The 23,353-nt window shown below is 41.2% G+C and overlaps 1 protein-coding gene across 1 annotated transcript in view; it reads right to left on the bottom strand.

The window, feature by feature from the left end:
- Window positions 1-23,353, bottom strand: part of LOC133423418 (cubilin-like) — a 125,113-nt gene that overhangs the window by 22,041 nt on the left and 79,719 nt on the right. The window contains exons 3-16 of the mRNA XM_061713592.1: window positions 21,470-21,610; window positions 12,544-12,728; window positions 12,171-12,342; window positions 11,053-11,256; window positions 9,121-9,270; window positions 8,198-8,319; window positions 7,579-7,804; window positions 6,115-6,302; window positions 3,538-3,694; window positions 2,912-3,061; window positions 2,202-2,387; window positions 1,664-1,793; window positions 855-1,072; window positions 60-259 (exon numbers count right to left, since the gene is read on the bottom strand). Coding sequence (XP_061569576.1) covers window positions 60-259; window positions 855-1,072; window positions 1,664-1,793; window positions 2,202-2,387; window positions 2,912-3,061; window positions 3,538-3,694; window positions 6,115-6,302; window positions 7,579-7,804; window positions 8,198-8,319; window positions 9,121-9,270; window positions 11,053-11,256; window positions 12,171-12,342; window positions 12,544-12,728; window positions 21,470-21,610 — 2,429 coding nt within the window. The remainder of the gene's footprint in view (window positions 1-59; window positions 260-854; window positions 1,073-1,663; window positions 1,794-2,201; window positions 2,388-2,911; window positions 3,062-3,537; window positions 3,695-6,114; window positions 6,303-7,578; window positions 7,805-8,197; window positions 8,320-9,120; window positions 9,271-11,052; window positions 11,257-12,170; window positions 12,343-12,543; window positions 12,729-21,469; window positions 21,611-23,353) is intronic.

The following is a 23,353-nucleotide window of genomic DNA, read 5'->3' as shown; positions in this document are numbered from 1 at the left end:
TGATGTTTAGCATGTTTACCATGACGTAGCCGTAGCGGCAGCATGTTTAGCATGTTTACCTTGATGTAGTCGTAGCGGCAGCTGGACGACGTCTCCAGATCGAAGGAGCTGAACGTCAGGTTGACGACTCGGTTGACGGGCGTCTCGATGGTCCAGATGCAGTTCATGTTGGGCTCGTAGCGGCCGTCGTGGTTCGGGTCCGGGCTACCCAGCATGCCCATGGGCATGGAGAGGTAGCCACCGCAGCCCTGGGCCGGCCCTGGGAGGACAGGCTCGTCATTACTGCTGATAAACATACGTAGCCGTAGCCGTAGCCGCCGCAGCCCTGGGCCGGCCCTGGGGGGAACGGGCTAGTATTTACTGCTGATAAACATGGAAAAACTAGCATGGTTTGGATTTATTTGAGTGTTTTTTTGTTACTCCTGTTCGTCAGGATTCTTTATTTCTTGTTTTGTTTTGAAAGGGTTTTCCTTTTGTTATCAGGTTCTTCTAATACTAATGTGAATGCTAAGGCTAATACTATCAATAATGCTAATGTGAGCACTGTTAATAATGTTAGAGGTTACACAAATGCTGATGCTCATAATAATGCTAATACTAATGCTAATGTAAGCACTGTTAATAATGCTTAAGGTTACACAAATGCTAATGGTATTATTTGGGCCAAAGCTGATGCTAATAATAGTATGAATACTAATGTTAATGCTAACGGTAATGCTCCTGCTAAAGCTAAAACTAATAATGCTCATAGTAACTGTTTTCATTTTATAATAAATCTGAAATAAGCTAAACTATTTTTCCACGTTTCGTGTTACTGAGCGCAGATTTCACGAGCGGCTAGTGCTAGGACTCACCGAGCGTTTCCCGGTACGTAGCTCTCCAGCCGACGCCGCTAACCGAGTAGTCGGTCCTGAAGAGCAGGAACAGCTGATTGGTCGAGGACCGCAGGTCCGGCGGCATCACCGCGCCACAGAACCGGCCCAGCAGCGGCGCCGAGGCGTTAGCGCCATCATAGACCGCTACGTAGTCCATACGACACGACGACGACGCCTCCAGGTGGAAGGTGTTGAACCTGCGGAGGGGGAAGAGCCAGGAGGGACGCGGTTAAACCAACACAACGCTAACACAACGCCACCAGGGAAAGACATCAGCAACGGTCTAAGAGAAGCAACTGATGCTAAAGATCTGTCTGGAAACTGTTATAAAACCTTTTTTTTTTCTTCGCCGGCGGGAAGTCTCCGGGTCTTCCTCACCATGTGAGCACTGCTAAAAATGCTAAGGGTTATATAATGCTAATGCTAATAATAATCCTAATACTAATGCTAATGTGGGCACTGTTAATAATGTTAGAGGTTACACAAACGCTAATGCTAATATTAATACTAATACCAATGCTAACGTGAGCACTGCTAATAAATCTTAAGGTTACACAAATGCCAATGCTTAAAATAATGCTAATGTGGGCACTGTTAATAATGCTGAAGGTTATACAAATGCTAATGCTAAAAATAATGCTGGAATTGTCGGGTCTTCCTCACTGTATTTGTCTGATGCTCAGATTAGCTGATCTAACAGAGCTAGGCTACGTTAGCGGGTCTGGGCTGATATAACAGAGCTAGGCTACGTTAGCGGGTCCGGGCTAGGCTACATTAGCGGGTCTTACTTCAGGTCGATGACCCGGTTCTCCGTGACCCGGATGCGGTAGCTGCAGTTCAGGTTGTGGTGATAATTGACCAATGAGAGGCCGGGACTGCTGACGGTTCCCGCCGAGCTGTTGTAGAACCCGCCGCACGCTGTCAATCACACAAATGAAATAAAATAAATAAATAAATAAATGTATAAAGTTCCTGGTTGCCATGGCTACAGATCGGGCCGGCAGCATGTCTAAAGCAAATGCTAATACTAATGCTAATGTGTTAATAATGCTTATACTAATGCTAATGTGAACAGTTAATAATGCTAAAGGTTATACAAATGCTAATGCTATTACCTGGGCTAAAGCTGATACTAATACTAGTACGAATACGAATACTAATGTTTATGCTAACGGTAATGCTCACGCTAAAGCTAAAACTAATAATGCTCATCGTAACTGTGTTCATTATATAATAAATCTGAAATAAGCTACTATTTTTCCACGTTTCGTTACTGAGTGCAGATTTCAGGAGCAGCTAGCACTAGCGGCTAGCGCTAGGACTCACGGATGGCGCGGTACTCGGCCAGGAAGCCGCGGTCGCTGATCACCGAGTCGGAGTAGAAGTGCAGCCTCATGGGTCCGAGGCTGGAGAAAGTTCCGGGGACGTTGCTGCCGCACAGCGTCGCCATGGCGACGCTGAGGGAGGAGCCGGAGTAGATCTTCAGGCCGTCGTAGCGGCAGGTGGAGTGGGCTGGAGCCAATCAGAGACAACAATGAGAGGATGCTAATACCAACGCTAATGTGAGCACTGTTAATAATGCTAGAGGTTATACAAACTCTAATGCTAATAATAATGCCCGTCGTACCCATAGACATCTCTCCTCCTTCCTTCCTAGCTTCTACCTGGAAGGTTAGCATGTAGCATGGCCACCTAGCTTCTACCTGGAAGGTTAGCATGACCAGCTAGCTTCTACCTGGAAGGTTAGCATGTAGCATGGCCACCTAGCTTCTACCTGGAAGGTTAGCATGACCAGCTAGCTTCTACCTGGAAGGTTAGCATGTAGCATGGCCACCTAGCTTCTACCTGGAAGGTTAGCATGTTAGCATGGCCACCTAGCTTCTACCTGGAAGGTTAGCATGACCAGCTAGCTTCTACCTGGAAGGTTAGCATGTAGCATGGCCACCTAGCTTCTACCTGGAAGGTTAGCATTAGCGTGACCACCTACCTTATACCTGGAATGTTAGCATGGTTAGCATGTTAGCATGAGCACCTACCTTCCACCTGGAACACCTGGAATGTTAGCATGATGACGGTTTGGGCCCCGGCGTCGATGGTGTAGTTGCAGCTAGCGCGGTCGGGATAATCCTCCGGATAGTTGGGAGAAACCACTCGACCGCTGAGCGACGTGAAGTTAGCGCCGCATCCTGGAAGAGGAAACGCAGGAGGAATATAAACTATAAATATATATATGAATATATATACAAGTAGAAACTCAACTACTGAATTCTAGAATATTTAAGAAACATTAACAAAAAACTGAGCAACGAGGAGCGGGAAAAGAGAAGAAGAAGAAGAAGAAGAAGAAGAAGAAGAAGAAGAAGAAGAAGAGAGAGAGAACAGTTATCATAACAACTTCTGCCAAGCTAGCCACATCCCATACGCTAGTCACCAGCTAGCCACCAGAGCTAGCCACCAGCTAGTCACCAGCTAGTCACCCGCTAGCCACCAGCTAGCCACCAGCTAGTCACCAGCTAGCCACCAGCTAGTCAGAAGCTAGTCAGAAGCTAGCCATCAGCTAGTCAGAAGCTAGCCACCAGCTAGCCGCCAGAGCTAGCCACCAGCTAGCCACCAGAGCTAGCCACCGCTGGGATGACCAACAGGAAGTAGATCTGGTTCTTACTGGCGCTGAAGGCGGCGGCGAAGCCTTTGCCGGTTGCTCCGGTCCCCTGGAACCGGCTGGTCATGGTGTTTCCGGGGGCAACGACGGGCCCCGGGGCCACCGAGCCACATCCTGTCAGGAGCAGCCGCTCGGCATGCTGGGAGTGGCCCGCCCACACCTGCAGGGAAACGGAAGGTAAACCATCACACACCACCAGAGGCTAACTCATGACTTCTGTCTTTGATTTAACGTTAACTCACGACATCTGTCTTTTATCGTACGTTAACTCACGACTTCTGTCTTTGGTCGTACGTTAACTCACGACATCTGTATTTTATCGTACGTTAACTCACGACTTCTGTCTTTGGTCGTACGTTACTCACGACTTCTGACTTTGGTCGTACGTTAACTCACGACATCTGTCTTTTATCGTACGTTAACTCACGACTTCTGTCTTTGGTCGTACGTTAACTCACGACTTTAGTCTTTGGTCGTACGTTAACTCACAACTTCTGACTTTGGTCGTACGTTAACTCACAACTTTGGTCTTTGGTCGTACGTTAAGTCACGACTTCTGTCTTTGGTCGTACGTTAACTCACGACTTCTGGCTTTGGTCGTACGTTAACTCACGACTTCTGTCTATGGTCGTACGTTAACTCACGACTTCTGACTTTGGTCGTACGTTAACTCACGACTTCTGACTTTGGTCGTACGTTAACTCACGACTTCTGACTTTGGTCGTACGTTAACTCACGACATCTGTCTTTTATCGTACGTTAACTCACGACTTCTGACTTTGGTCGTACGTTAACTCACGACTTCTGACTTTGGTCGTACGTTAACTCACGACTTCTGACTTTGGTCGTACGTTAACTCACAACTTCTGTCTTTGGTTTTACGTTAACTCACGACTTCTGTCTTTTATCGTACGTTAACTCACGACTTCTGGCTTTGGTTGTACGTTAACTCACGACTTCTGGCTTTGGTTGTACGTTAACTCACGACTTCTGTCTTTTATCGTACGTTAACTCACGACTTTAGTCTTTGGTCGTAGGTTAACTCACGACTTCTGGCTTTGGTTTTACGTTAACTCACGACTTCTGTCTTTGATTTAACGTTAACTCACGACTTCTGGCTTTGGTCGTAAGTTAACTCACGACTTCTGACTTTGGTCGTACGTTAACTCACGACTTCTGTCTTTGGTCGTACGTTAACTCACGACTTCTGTCTTTGGTCGTACGTTAACTCACGACTTCTGTCTTTGGTCGTACGTTAACTCACGACTTTAGTCTTTGGTCGTACGTTAACTCACGACTTCTGGCTTTGGTTTTACGTTAACTCACGACATCTGTCTTTGATTTTACGTTAACTCATGACTTCTGGCTTTGGTCGTACGTTAACTCAGGATTTCTGGCTTTGGTCGTACGTTAACTCACGACTTCTGGCTTTAGTCGTACGTTAACTCAGGATTTCTGGCTTTGGTCGTACGTTAACTCACGACTTCTGTCTTTGGTCGTACGTTAACTCACGACTTCTGACTTTGGTCGTACGTTAACTCGCGACTTCTGACTTTGGTGGTACGTTAACTCACGACTTCTGTCTTTGGTCGTACGTTAACTCACGACTTCTGTCTTTGGTCGTACGTTAACTCAGGATTTCTGGCTTTGGTCGTACGTTAACTCACGACTTCTGACTTTGGTGGTACGTTAACTCACGACTTCTGACTTTGGTCGTACGTTAACTCAGGATTTCTGGCTTTGGTCGTACGTTAACTCACGACTTCTGTCTTTGGTCGTACGTTAACTCACGACTTCTGACTTTGGTCGTACGTTAACTCAGGATTTCTGGCTTTGGTCGTACGTTAACTCACGACTTCTGTCTTTGGTCGTACGTTAACTCACGACTTCTGTCTTTGGTCGTACGTTAACTCACGACTTCTGACTTTGGTCGTACGTTAACTCGCGACTTCTGACTTTGGTGGTACGTTAACTCACGACTTCTGTCTTTGGTCGTACGTTAACTCACGACTTCTGTCTTTGGTCGTACGTTAACTCACGACTTCTGGCTTTGGTCGTACGTTAACTCACGACTTCTGTCTTTTATCGTACGTTAACTCACGACTTCTGTCTTTGGTCGTACGTTAACTCACGACTTCTGTCTTTGGTCGTACGTTAACTCACGACTTCTGTCTTTGGTCGTATGTTAAGTCACGACTTCTGACTTTGGTGGTACGTTAACTCACGACGTCTGTCTTTGGTCGTACGTTAACTCACGACTTCTGTCTTTGGTCGTACGTTAACTCACGACTTCTGGCTTTGGTCGTACGTTAACTCACGACTTCTGTCTTTGATTTTACGTTAACTCACGACTTCTGTCTTTGGTCGTACGTTAACTCACGACTTCTGTCTTTGGTCGTACGTTAACTCACGACTTCTGTCTTTGGTCGTACGTTAACTCACGACTTCTGGCTTTGGTCGTACGTTAACTCACGACTTCTGGGTAACAGCTGTGATTCTTCACAAACTACCGATCATTTCTAGACTTTTACTGCACCTGTCGGTTAGCGTCGACCGCTAAGGTGCAGATTTGTTCGGTACCTTGACGTAGCCGTTCTGGCAGGATCCAGAACTGTCGGGAATCTCGAACTCGGGGTCGAAGGTCATCTCCAGGTGGTTCCCCTCGTGGGCCACGAGCCGCCACTCGCACTCCACGTTAGCCGGAAAGTTCTGGGGGAAGTTCGGGGACCGGAAGGTCCCGGAGTCGGCGTGGATCACGCCGCCGCAGCCTGGGGGAAAAAACACTTCCTGTTAGACCAACCACTTCCTGTTAGACCCACCACTTCCTGTTAGACCAACCACTTCCTGTTAGACCAGGGGTGTCAAATTAATTTTGCTTGGAGGGCCGGATTTGACCAATTTTTTTCTTACGGGCCGCACGCTCAAAATAACAAAAACGCAAAAAAAATGTTTTCTAATTCTTTTTTTTTTACTATTGTTATCTAATCCGATATCAGTTTAGTTAATTTTAAAGGAAATATGCACTTTGTTTACACTCTAATTATGTAAAATATATTTCTTCAGGATCTTTTCTTGAAATTTCTCGTTTTTTTCAAATTATGTAAGATACTTTTAATATCATTTTACAAAGATAAACAGAAACAAGAATGTTTTTTTTATATTTTGCTTTTTTATAGGAAATTTAATTAAAAGCAAAATCTTTCTTATTACATCCGAAACTGTTTCTTTGTGATTTAGAGATTTTTCCAGTACAATTAAGTGTGTTTATTTTAAAAAATTGGCGCGGATATTTACGCCAGTGTGCCGAAAAAGTCAGCACTTCTTTTTTAACTGTTTTACTTTGTCACTATCCTCGTATTCAAAAATGAAATTCTCAGAATAAATATCTTCTATCATCTTTTTTAGCAGTGATATTTTTCCTGCAAAAATATATAATAGTAGCCAGTTAATAAAAATAAACGACCGTCTACAAAGAAATAAAATCGGCAAATGCATTCTAGAAAACTAAAAAAATTTTGAAAACTGCTCTATTTGTGGAATAACGATGGATTTGTAGAAGAAATATATTATCGGATATGCTGCGATTCATGGCAATTATTTATGCCTTCCTTTTTAGTAAATTAACATTTAGTTTTTTTGCGTTGGAAACTTCTCGCGGGCCGCATGAAAATCTCTCTCGGGCTGCATAAGGCCCGCGGGCCGCACATTTGACACCCCTGTGTTAGACCAACCAGTTCCTGTTAGACCCACAATGGAAAAACCACTTCCTGTTAGACCCACAATGCATTGGGAGGAAGTTTATTCGGATAAAGGTTTTCAGCAAGAATTGGGAGGAGGACAGATCCAGATCTGCAGATTTCAGACTTTGGTTGTCCGTTATCTCGGGACTTGTAGCTTTGGCCGTATTATAATTAACGACTTAAACTAGCTAGCTATGATTGACAGGTGGGCTAGCTAGCTATGATTGACAGGTGGGCTAGCTAGCTATGATTGACAGGTGGAGGTGTTCCGGTCTGCTCCGTAAAGGTTGAGTTTTGAACCAACCTGAGGCGTCGGTGGACCAGCTAGCCACGAAGCCGCCGCGGGACACGCTGTGGTCGGCCATGAACACCACGGCTAGCTTGTTGGATCCTGATTGGACGGTTCCCGGGCTGGTGGTTCCGCAGTACTGGCCGATGACCGGCGAACCGGGCGAACCGCCGTTGAAGACGGTCACCGAGTCCCAGCCGCAGGTGCTGTGGGGCTCCAGGTTGAAGTAGCTAAACGTCAGCTGGAGAGAAACAACCGGGGATTAGCGACCTTCCTAGCTAGACAACGTTTCAGATTACAGCTAGGTTGCAAGTTAACTCACGACTTCTGGCTTTGGTCGTACGTTAACTCACGACTTCTGACTTTTATCGTATGTTAACTCACGACTTCTGACTTAGGTCGTACGTTAACTCACGACTTCTGGTTTCATGCTACTGTGCAACTTCCCATCAACACGTAAATCCGTGGAGACGGATGTTTTTCCTAAACTAGGTTCTTGACAGTTTCAGTAAATTCTGGACGCCAGAATACCTTTCATTCTTTAATTCTCTATATCCTGCCGGCTACCGACTTATCAAGTCTGTGTTTGTTCTTCTTGGACTCTAAATAAAGGTTTTTATCGGCGGTTCTGCACCTTGATGGTGTGTCCCGGCGGAGCCTCCAACAACCAGGCGCAGCGGCTCGGACTGGGGTAAAGGCCGGGATAGTTGGGGCTGGAAATCACTCCTCCATCCCCGTCCTGCAGGCCTCCGCAATCTGCAGAAACACGAGGGTTTAACCAAGAAATATCTGCAGAAACATGAGGGTTTAACCAAGAAATATCTGCAGAAACACGAGGGTTTAAACAAGAAATATCTGCAGAAACATGAGGGTTTAAACAAGAACAATCAGCAGAAACATGAGGTTTAAACAAGAAATATCTGCAGAAACATGAGGGTTTAAACAAGAAATATCTGCAGAAACATGAGGGTTTAAACAAGAAATATCTGCAGAAACATGAGGGTTTAAACAAGAACAATCTGCAGAAACATGAGGGTTTAAACAAGAACAATCTGCAGAAACACGAGGGTTTAAACAAGAACAATCTGCAGAAACACGAGGGTTTAAACAAGAACAATCTGCAGAAACACGAGGGTTTAAACAAGAACAATCTGCAGAAACATGAGGGTTTAAACAAGAAATATCTGCAGAAACATGAGGGTTTAAACAAGAAATATCTGCAGAAACACGAGGGTTTAAACAAGAAAAATCTGCAGAAACATGAGGGTTTAAACAAGAAATATCTGCAGAAACATGAGGGTTTAAACAAGAACAATCTGCAGAAACATGAGGGTTTAAACGAGAAATATCTGCAGAAACATGAGGGTTTAAACGAGAAATATCTGCAGAAACATGAGGGTTTAAACAAGAACAATCTGCAGAAACATGAGGGTTTAAACAAGAACAATGTGCAGAAACATGCTGGTTTATTCCAGAACCACTTTGGTGGATTTTCATGGCACCTGGAGACGTTAAACGGTGAATATTTACGGTGATGAAGGCGTTAAGGTGTCCTACCGGAGAAGGAGTACTTGGCCCGGAATCCCAGGTCTCCCAGGGACGAGTCGGTCTGGAAGTGGATCCAGAGTTCGGGGGTGAAAACCACGATGGGGGTTCGAGGAGTCGTCTGTCCACAGAACCGGGCCAGCAGTTCCCCGTCAGAGTCCCCTGAGACCACGCAGAGAGAGACATACATTTATTTATATTTCTCTTTTTTTATTACAAATGGTGGCATCCACGTATTACAACTCACGACTTCTGGCTTTGGTCAATGTTCATCACTATGCTGATGATACGCAGCTGTATTTGTCTATAAAGATAAACTAGAACCGTTAGCTAAACCTCAGGCATATCGTACGTTAACTTACGACCTCTGGTTTTTATCGTACGTTAACTTACGACCTCTGGTTTTTGTCGTACGTTAAATCACGACTTCTGGCTTTGGTCGTACGTTAAATCACGACTTCTGGCTTTGGTCAATGTTCATCACTATGCTGATGATACGCAGCTGTATTTGTCTATAAAGATAAACTAGAACCGTTAGCTAAACCTCAGGCATATCGTACGTTAACTTACGACTTCTGGTTATTGTCGTACGTTAAATCACGACTTCTGGATTTTATCGTACGTTAACTCACGACTTCTGGATTTTATCGTACGTTAACTCACGACTTTTGGCTTTTATCGTACGTTAAATCACGACTTCTGGCTTTTATCGTACGTTAACTCACGACTTCTGGATTTTATCGTACGTTAACTCACGACTTCTGAATTTTATCGTATGTTAACTCACGACTTCTGCGCTAGCAGAAGTCCAGGTCGTACGTTAACTCGTACGTTAATGTGCTAGCAGACTCATCGAGTCGTAGCTCCAGGTAGTCCAGGTCATACGTTAACTTGTACGTTAACGAGCTAGCTGGTCTAACTCAGGAGTCGTAGCTGCAGGTAGTCCAGGTCGTACGTTAACTCGTACGTTAACTTGTTAACTCGTACGTTAACTCACCGAGTCGTAGCTAAAGGTAGTCCAGGTCGTACGTTAACTCGTACGTTAACGTGCTAACCTCCAGACTCACTGAGTCGTAGTTGCAGGTAGTCCAGGTCATACGTTAACTTGTACGTTAACGAGCTAGCTGGTCTAACTCAGGAGTCGTAGCTGCAGGTAGTCCAGGTCGTACGTTAACTCGTACGTTAACTTGTTAACTCGTACGTTAACTCACCGAGTCGTAGCTAAAGGTAGTCCAGGTCGTACGTTAACTCGTACGTTAACGTGCTAACCTCCAGACTCACTGAGTCGTAGCTGCAGGTAGTCCAGGTCATACGTTAACTTGTACGTTAACGAGCTAGCTGGTCTAACTCAGGAGTCGTAGCTGCAGGTAGTCCAGGTCGTACGTTAACTCGTACGTTAACTTGTTAACTCGTACGTTAACTCACCGAGTCGTAGCTAAAGGTAGTCCAGGTTGTACGTTAACTCGTACGTTAACGTGCTAACCTCCAGACTCACTGAGTCGTAGCTGCAGGTAGTCCAGGTCGTACGTTAACTCGTTAACTCGTAAACTCGTACGTTAACTCACCAAGTCGGAGCTGCAGGTAGTCCAGGTCGTACGTTAACTCGTACGTTAACTCGTACGTTAACTCACCGAGTCGGAGCTGCAGGTAGTCCAGGTCGTACGTTAACTCGTTAACTGTACGTTAACTCGTACGTTAACTCGTACGTTAACTCACCGAGTCGGAGCTGCAGGTAGTCCAGGTCGTACGTTAACTCGTTAACTCGTACGTTAACTCGTACGTTAACTCGTACGTTAACTCGTTAACTCGTACGTTAACTCGTTAACTCGTACGTTAACTCACCGAGTCGGAGCTGCAGGTAGTCCAGGTCGTACGTTAACTCGTTAACTCGTACGTTAACTCGTTAACTCGTACGTTAACTCGTTAACTCGTACGTTAACTCACCGAGTCGGAGCTGCAGGTAGTCCAGGTCGCAGCTCTGGTGGTTCTGGATGTGCAGATCTTCGATCACGACCACGATGGACGAGTTGACGTGCTGCGGGTTTTGAACCAGCCACTCACAGTTCAGGTTGTTGCTGTAGTTGGTTACCAGGTAACCGGGAGAGGTCAAGTTCCCGCCCGCCGGGTCGCTCAGAACTCCGCCGCATTCTGGAGAATGAAAAGAAAACACCGCTATTTAGAGCATTTGCTCTGTGTTTCTGAAATGATGACGTCGTTATGCCCCATCTGTGCGATGGAGGTGTAGCGGTGTAGCGGTTAGCATAGCTGCCTTCCAAGCAGCTGACCCCGGTTCGATTCCCGGCCTCTCTGTTCAAAACTGGTTTTATTCCGACCTTACACATCGGCGCTTTCTTGTAATTCTGGATACATGAAAGTAAGTGTGGGGTGCCCCAAGGTTCAATTTTAGGGCCAATACTTTTTAATCTCTACATGCTTCCACTTGGGGACGTCGTCAGGAGACACGGTGACGATCAGGAGACACGGTGACGGACAGGAGACACGGTGACGGACAGGAGACACGGTGACGGACAGCTGTGTGTCATCAGGAGACGCGGCATCAGCTTCCACAGCTACGCTGATGACACACAGCTGTCCGTCACCGTGTCTCCTGTCCGTCACCGTGTCTCCTGTCCGTCACCGTGTCTCCTGATGACACACAGCTGTCCGTCACCGTGTCTCCTGATGACACACAGCTGTCCGTCACCGTGTCTCCTGATGACACACAGCTGTCCGTCACCGTGTCTCCTGTCCGTCACCGTGTCTCCTGTCCGTCACCGTGTCTCCTGTCCGTCACCGTGTCTCCTGTCCGTCACCGTGTCTCCGGATGACACAGGGCCTATTGATTCCCTTTTATATCCTAGACATCAAGTCATGGATGGCAGAGAACTGGCAGAGAACTCAGAGAGCTCAACCAGGACAAAACAGAGGTTTTAGTTATTGGTCCTGAAGGCCAGAGAGAGAAACTTTTACCAAAATTGAATGAATTGAAACCCTCACAGTGCGTGAGAAACCTGGCCGTCCTTTTCGATTCTGAGCTTCATTTTATTGGTCTGGGTTCGTACCTGCCGGCTCGTCGGAGGAGTACGAGGCCGTGAAGCCTCCGTTGGAAACCGAGGCGTCGGTGCGGAAAACGACCACCATGGTGTTTCCGGAGGATCGGACCTGAGTTCCTGCTGGAACCGACCCGCAGAACCGCTGGAGACGAGGAGCGTCGGGGGCCCGGCCGTTCAGGACCTGGGGAGAACAACCATGTTTGTCCCGACGATTGATACACTGTTTTTTTAAAACCTTTTTCTTCGTACAGGTGGAGCTGCTGGAGTGATGTTAGCTAGCTATTACTGTATTGTCCTGAATATAAGACAACCCTGAATATAAGACGGCCGAGGATCTCACCTGGACGTAGTCGTACAGGAGGAACCAGAACCAGAAACTCACCTCGACGTAGTCGTGGACGCAGGACGAGCCCGATCCCTCCAGCCGGAGGTCGTTGATGGTCAGCGTGACCCGGCGGCCCGACGGAACCACCAGCTCCCAGCGACACACCCGGTTATGGGGGTAAAGGTTGGGGTAGTTGGGGGACGAGATGGTTCCTGACGCAGCGTTTAACTGCCCTCCACACACTGCAGAAGAAGAGTTAGTTAACCTATATAATATCAATTAAATATTAATATTTAAGCAATACATCCCGCCAGGCCGTGGTATACGCTCATTATATCAGCTGAGCGGCGTCTCCGGCCCGACACCAAGCGATTATTGCTTTTATAAAACGGTTACCAATAATGTAAATATGAAAGAGGAATACACAATCTATTTTATGTAGTTTTCAATTAATCAGAAATACATATAATCCAGTAAAAATATCCCCACTGTGTAAAACAATAGTCCATCTCTCCAGATGTAGCTCCACATGTCGGAGACAGAAACTCCTCAATCCATCCATCCATCGTTAGCTCCTCCCCGCAGATCAACGTTTACCGTTAACGAAAAAAAACAAAAAACTTTTAACTAGTGCTGGCCAACGATTAACATTTTTAATCTTAATTTATCCATGATTTCTGTAATTAACTATGCGATTAATTGCGATTAATTTATTCACACATTTTGTGCTGTTCTAAATTACCTCAAGGTATTTTTTTTTAATGTTTTTAATACTGTTAACAACATGAGAAAGGGCAAATATGCTGCTTTATGCCAATGTTTATTCAACTTTGCACAAAAAAAGCTTTTGACCTGAATGTAACATTCCTTCATAAATACAAACACAATGTCGTCCCAACTTTCCACTTGTAAAGACTAACTTAAGATTCCTGTTTTTTTTAAGCAGCTCAATGTAAAACAATGAACCATATGCATTTATAAACATATGGAGGAAAATAAAAGGCTCAAAAAATATCCCCTTCTCCAAAACAGGGGGATACAAAAACTAAATTACAAACAAATAAAGTGCACATGTGACAGCAGGGAGTAACTCCACCTATAACCGTTTCCTCACTGATCCTCAGAGCTCAGCCAGTGCCCATCCTCGTGCGAATCGCAGTGTGCGTGCGCCCGTCTGTGCGCGTGTGTGCGCGGGGGAGCATTATTGAGTTTTATGTTTTATTTAAGCGCTCTGCGTTGCATTTTCTATTTTGTAAGAAAAGCGCCAAATAAAGTTTGATTTGACTGGTCCTTTTTTGCAAGCTGCTATCCAGCGTCTGCTTTTGACGAGGGGGCGCGGAGCGGAGCGGCGCTCTCTGCTCGTGTGTTTGGCTGCAGGTATTTGAGACTCGACGTACTTCGATGGTAATTCATTTCAAATTGACATGCAAATAACTTTAGTCTGGTCCAGCGAACCATCTGGCATCTTTTTGAAAGTGAATTAGCCGTTCAAAAGTCCCTTTTCATTCTCCATCTTTCAATCCCCCAGACTTTTCCTCAGGCTACGGGTGCCGACGAGCGCCAGAAATGTTGTGCTTTTTTTTTTTTTTTAATCGTGCGTTAAATCGGCGTTAAGAGGACGTTAAGTTAACGCGTCGTTAACTCGTTAACTTGGACAGCCCTACTTTTAACACCAGCTACTTTTTGCTGCCTGCTGTAACCATCAACAAATCTGTACCAGTTGGTTGTTGTCATGGAAACATTGTTGCTTCCCTGACAACTGACAAGTTCTAGGTCAAATCTGGTTCAGGTTCTACATGCAGCTGGGAAGTTTAATCCAGAACCAGCATCAGTGTTCATTGCTACGCCGATGATAAGCAGCTGTATTTGTCTATACCAGGGGTCTGCCACCCAAAATGTTTTTAGATCCATATTGGACCAAAAAGAGCCGCAAAAAATGAAAAGTCTTAGAATGCCTTAGAATGAAAACAACACATGCTGCATGTTTCTATATTAGTTAGAACTGGGGGGAGATTGTTTTTTTCATTATGCACTTTGAGAAAAAAGTCGAAATTTCGAGAAAAAAGATTATTTTTGTCATTATGCACTTCGAGAAAAAAGTCGAAATTTCAAGAAAAAAGTCGAAATGTCGAGATTTTAAAATGAAAGGATAAAGTAAGAAAAAAAGGAAAAAAGAAGGAAAAAAAAAGATAAAAAAGAAAAAAAAAAGAAAAAAAAGATGTACAGGAAAAAAATTAAAAAAAAAAAAGTCAAAAAAAAGCTCCAGGAGCCACTAGGGCGGCGCTAAAGAGCCGCGGGTTGCCGACCCCCGCGTTAGCGAAACTTCAGGCAAGTTTTAATTGGTGTTTAGTAAACCTCTAGTTAGTGTTTAGTAAATCTCTAGTTAGTGTAATATTTGACCAGTACTACGTTTCTAGTTAGTGTAATATTTGACCAGTACTACGTTTCTAGTTAGTGTAATATTTGAGCGGTACTACGTTTCTAGTTAGTGTAATATTTGAGTATTACTACGTTTCTAGTTAGTGTAATATTTGACCAGTACTACGTTTCTAGTTAGTGTAATATTTGAGCAGTACTACGTTTCTAGTTAGTGTAATATTTGACCAGTACTTCGTTTCTAGTTAGTGTAATATTTCAGCGGTACTACGTTTCTAGTTAGTGTAATATTTGAGCGGTACTACGTTTCTAGTTAGTGTAATATATGAGCGGTACTACGTTTCTAGTTAGTGTAATATTTGAGTATTACTACGTTTCTAGTTAGTGTAATATTTGACCAGTACTACGTTTCTAGTTAGTGTAATATTTGACCAGTACTACGTTTCTAGTTAGTGTAATATTTGAGCGGTACTACGTTTCTAGTTAGTGTAATATTTGAGCGGTACTACGTTTCTAGTTAGTGTAATATTTGAGCGGTACTATGTTTCTAGTTAGTGTAATATTTGACCGGTACTACGTTTCTAGTTAGTGTAATATTTGAGTATTACTACGTTTCTAGTTAGTGTAATATTTGACCAGTACTATGTTTCTAGTTAGTGTAATATTTGACCAGTACTACGTTTCGAGTTAGTGTAATATTTGAGTATTACTACGTTTCTAGTTAGTGTAATATTTGACCAGTACTACGTTTCTAGTTAGTGTAATATTTGACCAGTACTTCGTTTCTAGTTAGTGTAATATTTGACCAGTACTTCGTTTCTAGTTAGTGTAATATTTGAGCGGTACTACGTTTCTAGTTAGTGTAATATTTGAGCGGTACTACGTTTCTAGTTAGTGTAATATTTGACCGGTACTACGTTTCTAGTTAGTGTAATATTTGAGTATTACTACGTTTCTAGTTAGTGTAATATTTGACCAGTACTACGTTTCGAGTTAGTGTAATATTTGACTAGTACTACGTTTCTAGTTAGTGTAATATTTGAGCGGTATTACGTTCCTAGTTAGTGTAATATTTGACCAGTACTTCGTTTCTAGTTAGTGTAATATTTGACCAGTACTATGTTTCTAGTTAGTGTAATATTTGAGCGGTATTACGTTCCTAGTTAGTGTAATATTTGACCAGTACTTCGTTTCTAGTTAGTGTAATATTTGACCAGTACTATGTTTCTAGTTAGTGTAATATTTGAGCGGTACTACGTTTCTAGTTAGTGTAATATTTGAGCGGTACTATGTTTCTAGTTAGTGTAATATTTGACCAGTACTACGTTTCTAGTTAGTGTAATATTTGACCAGTACTTCGTTTCTAGTTAGTGTAATATTTGACCAGTACTACGTTTCTAGTTAGTGTAATATTTGACCAGTACTACGTTTCTAGTTAGTGTAATATTTGACCAGTACTACGTTTCTAGTTAGTGTAATATTTGACCAGTACTTCGTTTCTAGTTAGTGTAATATTTGAGTATTACTACGTTTCTAGTTAGTGTAATATTTGACCAGTACTACGTTTCTAGTTAGTGTAATATTTGACCAGTACTACGTTTCTAGTTAGTGTAATATTTGACCAGTACTACGTCTCTAGTTAGTGTAATATTTGACCAGTACTACGTTTCTAGTTAGTGTAATATTTGACCAGTACTACGTTTCTAGTTAGTGTAATATTTGACCAGTACTACGTTTCTAGTTAGTGTAATATTTGAGCGGTACTACGTCTCTAGTTAGTGTAATATTTGACCAGTACTTCGTTTCTAGTTAGTGTAATATTTGAGCGGTACTACGTTTCTAGTTAGTATAATATTTGACTAGTACTACTTTTCTAGTTAGTGTAATATTTGAGCGGTACTACGTTTCTAGTTAGTGTAATATTTGACTAGTACTACTTTTCTAGTTAGTGTAATATTTGACCAGTACTACGTCTCTAGTTAGTGTAATATTTGAGCGGTACTACGTTTCTAGTTAGTGTAATATTTGACTAGTACTACTTTTCTAGTTAGTGTAATATTTGAGCGGTACTACGTTTCTAGTTAGTGTAATATTTGACTAGTACTACTTTTCTAGTTAGTGTAATATTTGACCAGTACTACGTCTCTAGTTAGTGTAATATTTGACCAGTACTTCGTTTCTAGTTAGTGTAATATTTGAGCGGTACTACGTTTCTAGTTAGTGTAATATTTGACTAGTACTACTTTTCTAGTTAGTGTAATATTTGAGCAGTACTACGTTTCTAGTTAGTGTAATATTTGACCAGTACTATGTTTCTAGTTAGTGTAATATTTGACCAGTACTACGTTTCTAGTTAGTGTAATATTTGAGCGGTACTACGTTTCTAGTTAGTGTAATATTTGACCAGTACTATGTTTCTAGTTAGTGTAATATTTGACCAGTACTTCGTTTCTAGTTAGTGTAATATTTGACCAGTACTACGTTTCTAGTTAGTGTAATATTTGAGCGGTACTACTTTTCTAGTTAGTGTAATATTTGAGCGGTACTACGTTTCTAGTTAGTGTAATATTTGAGCGGTACTATGTTTCTAGTTAGTGTAATATTTGACCAGTACTACGTTTCTAGTTAGTGTAATATTTGAGCGGTACTACGTATCTAGTTAGTGTAATATTTGAGTGGTACTACGTATCTAGTTAGTGTAATATTTGAGCGGTACTACGTTTCTAGTTAGTGTAATATTTGAGCGGTACTACGTTTCTAGTTAGTGTAATATTTGACCAGTACTTTGTTTCTAGTTAGTGTAATATTTGACCAGTACTACGTTAATAGTTAGTGTAATATTTGACCAGTACTACGTTTCTAGTTAGTGTAATATTTGACCAGTACTACTTTTCTAGTTAGTGTAATATTTGAGTAGTACTACGTATCTAGTTAGTGTAATATTTGAGTGGTACTACGTATCTAGTTAGTGTAATATTTGAGCGGTACTACGTTTCTAGTTAGTGTAATATTTGAGCGGTACTACGTTTCTAGTTAGTGTAATATTTGACCAGTACTTTGTTTCTAGTTAGTGTAATATTTGACCAGTACTACGTTTCTAGTTAGTGTAATATTTGACCAGTACTTCGTTTCTAGTTAGTGTAATATTTGACCAGTACTATGTTTCTAGTTAGTGTAATATTTGACCAGTACTTCGTTTCTAGTTAGTGTAATATTTGACCAGTACTACGTTTCTAGTTAGTGTAATATTTGACCAGTACTTCGTTTCTAGTTAGTATAATATTTGACCAGTACTACGTTTCTAGTTAGTGTAATATTTGAGCGGTACTACGTTTCTAGTTAGTGTAATATTTGACCAGTACTACGTTTCTAGTTAGTGTAATATTTGAGCGGTACTACGTTTCTAGTTAGTGTAATATTTGAGCGGTACTATGTTTCTAGTTAGTGTAATATTTGACCAGTACTACGTTTCTAGTTAGTGTAATATTTGAGCGGTACTACGTATCTAGTTAGTGTAATATTTGAGCGGTACTATGTTTCTAGTTAGTGTAATATTTGACCAGTACTTTGTTTCTAGTTAGTGTAATATTTGACCAGTACTACGTTAATAGTTAGTGTAATATTTGACCAGTACTACGTTTCTAGTTAGTGTAATATTTGACCAGTACTACTTTTCTAGTTAGTGTAATATTTGAGTAGTACTACGTTTCTAGTTAGTGTAATATTTGACCAGTACTTTGTTTCTAGTTAGTGTAATATTTGACCAGTACTACGTTTCTAGTTAGTGTAATATTTGAGCGGTACTACGTTTCTAGTTAGTGTAATATTTGACCAGTACTACGTTTCTAGTTAGTGTAATATTTGAGCGGTACTACGTTTCTAGTTAGTGTAATATTTGAGCGGTACTATGTTTCTAGTTAGTGTAATATTTGACCAGTACTACGTTTCTAGTTAGTGTAATATTTGAGCGGTACTACGTATCTAGTTAGTGTAATATTTGAGCGGTACTATGTTTCTAGTTAGTGTAATATTTGACCAGTACTTTGTTTCTAGTTAGTGTAATATTTGACCAGTACTACGTTAATAGTTAGTGTAATATTTGACCAGTACTACGTTTCTAGTTAGTGTAATATTTGACCAGTACTACTTTTCTAGTTAGTGTAATATTTGAGTAGTACTACGTTTCTAGTTAGTGTAATATTTGACCAGTACTTTGTTTCTAGTTAGTGTAATATTTGACCAGTACTACGTTTCTAGTTAGTGTAATATTTGACCAGTACTACGTTTCTAGTTAGTGTAATATTTGAGCGGTACTACGTTTCTAGTTAGTGTAATATTTGAGCGGTACTATGTTTCTAGTTAGTGTAATATTTGACCGGTACTACGTTTCTAGTTAGTGTAATATTTGAGTATTACTACGTTTCTAGTTAGTGTAATATTTGACCAGTACTACGTTTCGAGTTAGTGTAATATTTGAGTATTACTACGTTTCTAGTTAGTGTAATATTTGACCAGTACTACGTTTCTAGTTAGTGTAATATTTGACCAGTACTTCGTTTCTAGTTAGTGTAATATTTGAGCGGTACTACGTTTCTAGTTAGTGTAATATTTGAGCGGTACTACGTTTCTAGTTAGTGTAATATTTGAGCGGTACTATGTTTCTAGTTAGTGTAATATTTGACCGGTACTACGTTTCTAGTTAGTGTAATATTTGAGTATTACTACGTTTCTAGTTAGTGTAATATTTGACCAGTACTACGTTTCTAGTTAGTGTAATATTTGACTAGTACTACGTTTCTAGTTAGTGTAATATTTGAGCGGTATTACGTTCCTAGTTAGTGTAATATTTGACCAGTACTTCGTTTCTAGTTAGTGTAATATTTGAGCAGTACTACGTTTCTAGTTAGTGTAATATTTGACCAGTACTATGTTTCTAGTTAGTGTAATATTTGACCAGTACTTCGTTTCTAGTTAGTGTAATATTTGACCAGTACTATGTTTCTAGTTAGTGTAATATTTGAGCGGTACTACGTTTCTAGTTAGTGTAATATTTGAGCGGTACTATGTTTCTAGTTAGTGTAATATTTGACCAGTACTACGTTTCTAGTTAGTGTAATATTTGACCAGTACTTCGTTTCTAGTTAGTGTAATATTTGACCAGTACTACGTTTCTAGTTAGTGTAATATTTGACCAGTACTACGTTTCTAGTTAGTGTAATATTTGAGTATTACTACGTTTCTAGTTAGTGTAATATTTGACCAGTACTTCGTTTCTAGTTAGTGTAATATTTGAGCGGTACTACGTTTCTAGTTAGTGTAATATTTGACTAGTACTACGTTTCTAGTTAGTGTAATATTTGACCAGTACTACGTTTCTAGTTAGTGTAATATTTGACTAGTACTACTTTTCTAGTTAGTGTAATATTTGAGCAGTACTACGTTTCTAGTTAGTGTAATATTTGACTAGTACTACTTTTCTAGTTAGTGTAATATTTGAGCAGTACTACGTTTCTAGTTAGTGTAATATTTGAGTATTACTACGTTTCTAGTTAGTGTAATATTTGACCAGTACTACGTTTCTAGTTAGTGTAATATTTGAGCAGTACTACGTTTCTAGTTAGTATAATATTTGAGTATTACTACGTTTCTAGTTAGTGTAATATTTGACCAGTACTACGTTTCTAGTTAGTGTAATATTTGACCAGTACTACGTTTCTAGTTAGTGTAATATTTGACCAGTACTTCGTTTCTAGTTAGTGTAATATTTGAGCGGTACTACGTTTCTAGTTAGTGTAATATTTGAGCGGTACTACGTTTCTAGTTAGTGTAATATTTGAGCGGTACTACGTTTCTAGTTAGTGTAATATTTGAGCGGTACTATGTTTCTAGTTAGTGTAATATTTGACCAGTACTACGTTTCTAGTTAGTGTAATATTTGAGCGGTACTACGTATCTAGTTAGTGTAATATTTGAGTGGTACTACGTATCTAGTTAGTGTAATATTTGAGCGGTACTACGTTTCTAGTTAGTGTAATATTTGAGCGGTACTACTTTTCTAGTTAGTGTAATATTTGAGTAGTACTACGTTTCTAGTTAGTGTAATATTTGACCAGTACTACGTTTCTAGTTAGTGTAATATTTGAGCGGTACTACGTTTCTAGTTAGTGTAATATTTGACTGGTACTACGTTTCTAGTTAGTGTAATATTTGACCAGTACTACGTTTCTAGTTAGTGTAATATTTGAGCAGTACTATGTTTCTAGTTAGTGTAATATTTGACCAGTACTACGTTTCTAGTTAGTGTAATATTTGAGCAGTACTATGTTTCTAGTTAGTGTAATATTTGACCAGTACTACGTTTCTAGTTAGTGTAATATTTGACCAGTACTACGTTTCTAGTTAGTGTAATATTTGAGCGGTACTATGTATCTAGTTAGTGTAATATTTGAGCGGTACTACGTATCTAGTTAGTGTAATATTTGAGCGGTATTACGTTTCTAGTTAGTGTAATATTTGACCAGTACTTCGTTTCTGGTTAGTGTAATATTTGAGCGGTACTACGTTTCTAGTTAGTGTAATATTTGAGCGGTACTACGGGGACTCGTACCTTCAACGCTGGCTTCAAACTCCAGGCTGAATCCGGCGGCGTTGCCGCTGGCGTCGCTCACGAACTTGACGAAGGCGAAGCTGTCGGACGTTTCCATGGAGGGAGGAAGGTCGGCGCCGCAGAACCGGCCCAGCAGCCGCCCTGGAGATGGAGATAACTTTTACCAAACATGTGCTACTCCAGTATGTTTCAGTTACTAGTCAAACATGTGCTACTCCAGTATGTTTCAGTTACTAGTCAAACATACTCTAGTATGTTTCAGTTACTAGTCAAACATACTCTAGTATGTTTCAGTTACTAGTCAAACATACTCCAGTATGTTTCAGTTACTAGTAGGGTTGCCACCTTTCAGAAATAGAAATAAGCGACGCGCCGATTTCAGCAGCACAGGCGCCAAAAAAAAGGGACGTCCCCAAAACTTGTAAACTGCATAGAAATGTGTTTATTTTATATGAAAAAACAAAATGCTTTGATTTAAAGTTTAAAGTGCTTTAATAGCATTGAACTTTCATGACTGTACAGACAGACAACCATATAGAAACTGAACTAGCCTCCTATGCTAGTAAGTGATCTAGCCTCCTATGCTAGCAACTGATCTAGCCTCCTATGCTAGCAACTGAACTAGACTATGCTAGCAACTGAACTAGCCTACACTAGCAACTGAACTAGCCTCCTATGCTAGTAACTGATCTAGCCTCCTATGCTAGCAACTGAACTAGACTATGCTAGCAACTGAACTAGCCTACACTAGCAACTGAACTAGCCTCGTATGCTAGCAACTGAACTAGCCTATGCTAGCAACTGAACTAGCCTACGCTAGCAACTGAACTAGCCTCCTATGCTAGCAACTGAACTAGCCTATGCTAGCAACTGAACTAGCCTCCTATGCATGTAACTGATCTAGCCTCCTATGCTAGCAACTGAACTAGCCTACACTAGCAACTGAACTAGCCTCCTATGCATGTAACTGATCTAGCCTCCTATGCTAGCAACTGAACTAGCCTCCTATGCTAGCAACTGAACTAGCCTATGCTAGCAACTGAACTAGCCTCCTATGCTAGCAACTGAACTAGCCTCCTACACTAGCAACTGAACTAGCCTATGCTAGCAACTGAACTAGCCTCCTATGCTAGCAACTGAACTAGCCTACACTAGCAACTGAACTAGCCTCCTATGCTCCTATGTTAAATATAAAAATAGCTACAGGTAAAGGTCGGAAAATTAGACTATGGTGTAAAAGTTTATTTATTTCAATAATTCAACTTACAAGGTGAAACTAATATATTACATAGTCTCATTACATGCAAAGCAATATATTTTAAGCCTTTTTTGTTATAATTTTGATGATTGAATCGTTTATTGATTTCATAAAACATTCTAATTTTTTTATTTATTTTTTATTTGGGGTTTTCATAAACTGTGAGCCATAATTACCAAAATTATAACAAATAAAGGCTTGAAGTATCTCACTTTGAATGTAGTGGGAAATAATATATTTGTTTCACCTTTAGTTGAATTTACTACGAATGAAGTTTTGCAATATATTCACATTTTCCAACCTTCACCTGTAGATTATTACATCAGTCAATAACAGAGAGTGAACCAACATATGTTGCTGTCTTTAATAAATCCTGTCCTTTATTTTGTTCATTATTGTTAGTTCGTTGTTCATGTGTGTGACAGACGTGCATCATGGGACAATTGTGAAATACGGAATCAACTGCGTTCCGTATTGGTTCAATACGGAACGCAACTTTTAATTCCCAATTACGTAACAATTCTGTATTTCCAGGGACGGGTGGCGAGCCTGGCTACTAGGAATGGGCGATATTTTACCGTTCACGATAAACCCTCAAAAGAATTCCTCACGGTAAGAATTTGTCA

Source organism: Cololabis saira, chromosome 22 (assembly GCF_033807715.1).
Source record: "Cololabis saira isolate AMF1-May2022 chromosome 22, fColSai1.1, whole genome shotgun sequence".
Lineage (NCBI taxonomy): Eukaryota > Metazoa > Chordata > Actinopteri > Beloniformes > Belonidae > Cololabis > Cololabis saira.
This window is presented reverse-complemented; position numbering and strand designations above follow the sequence as displayed.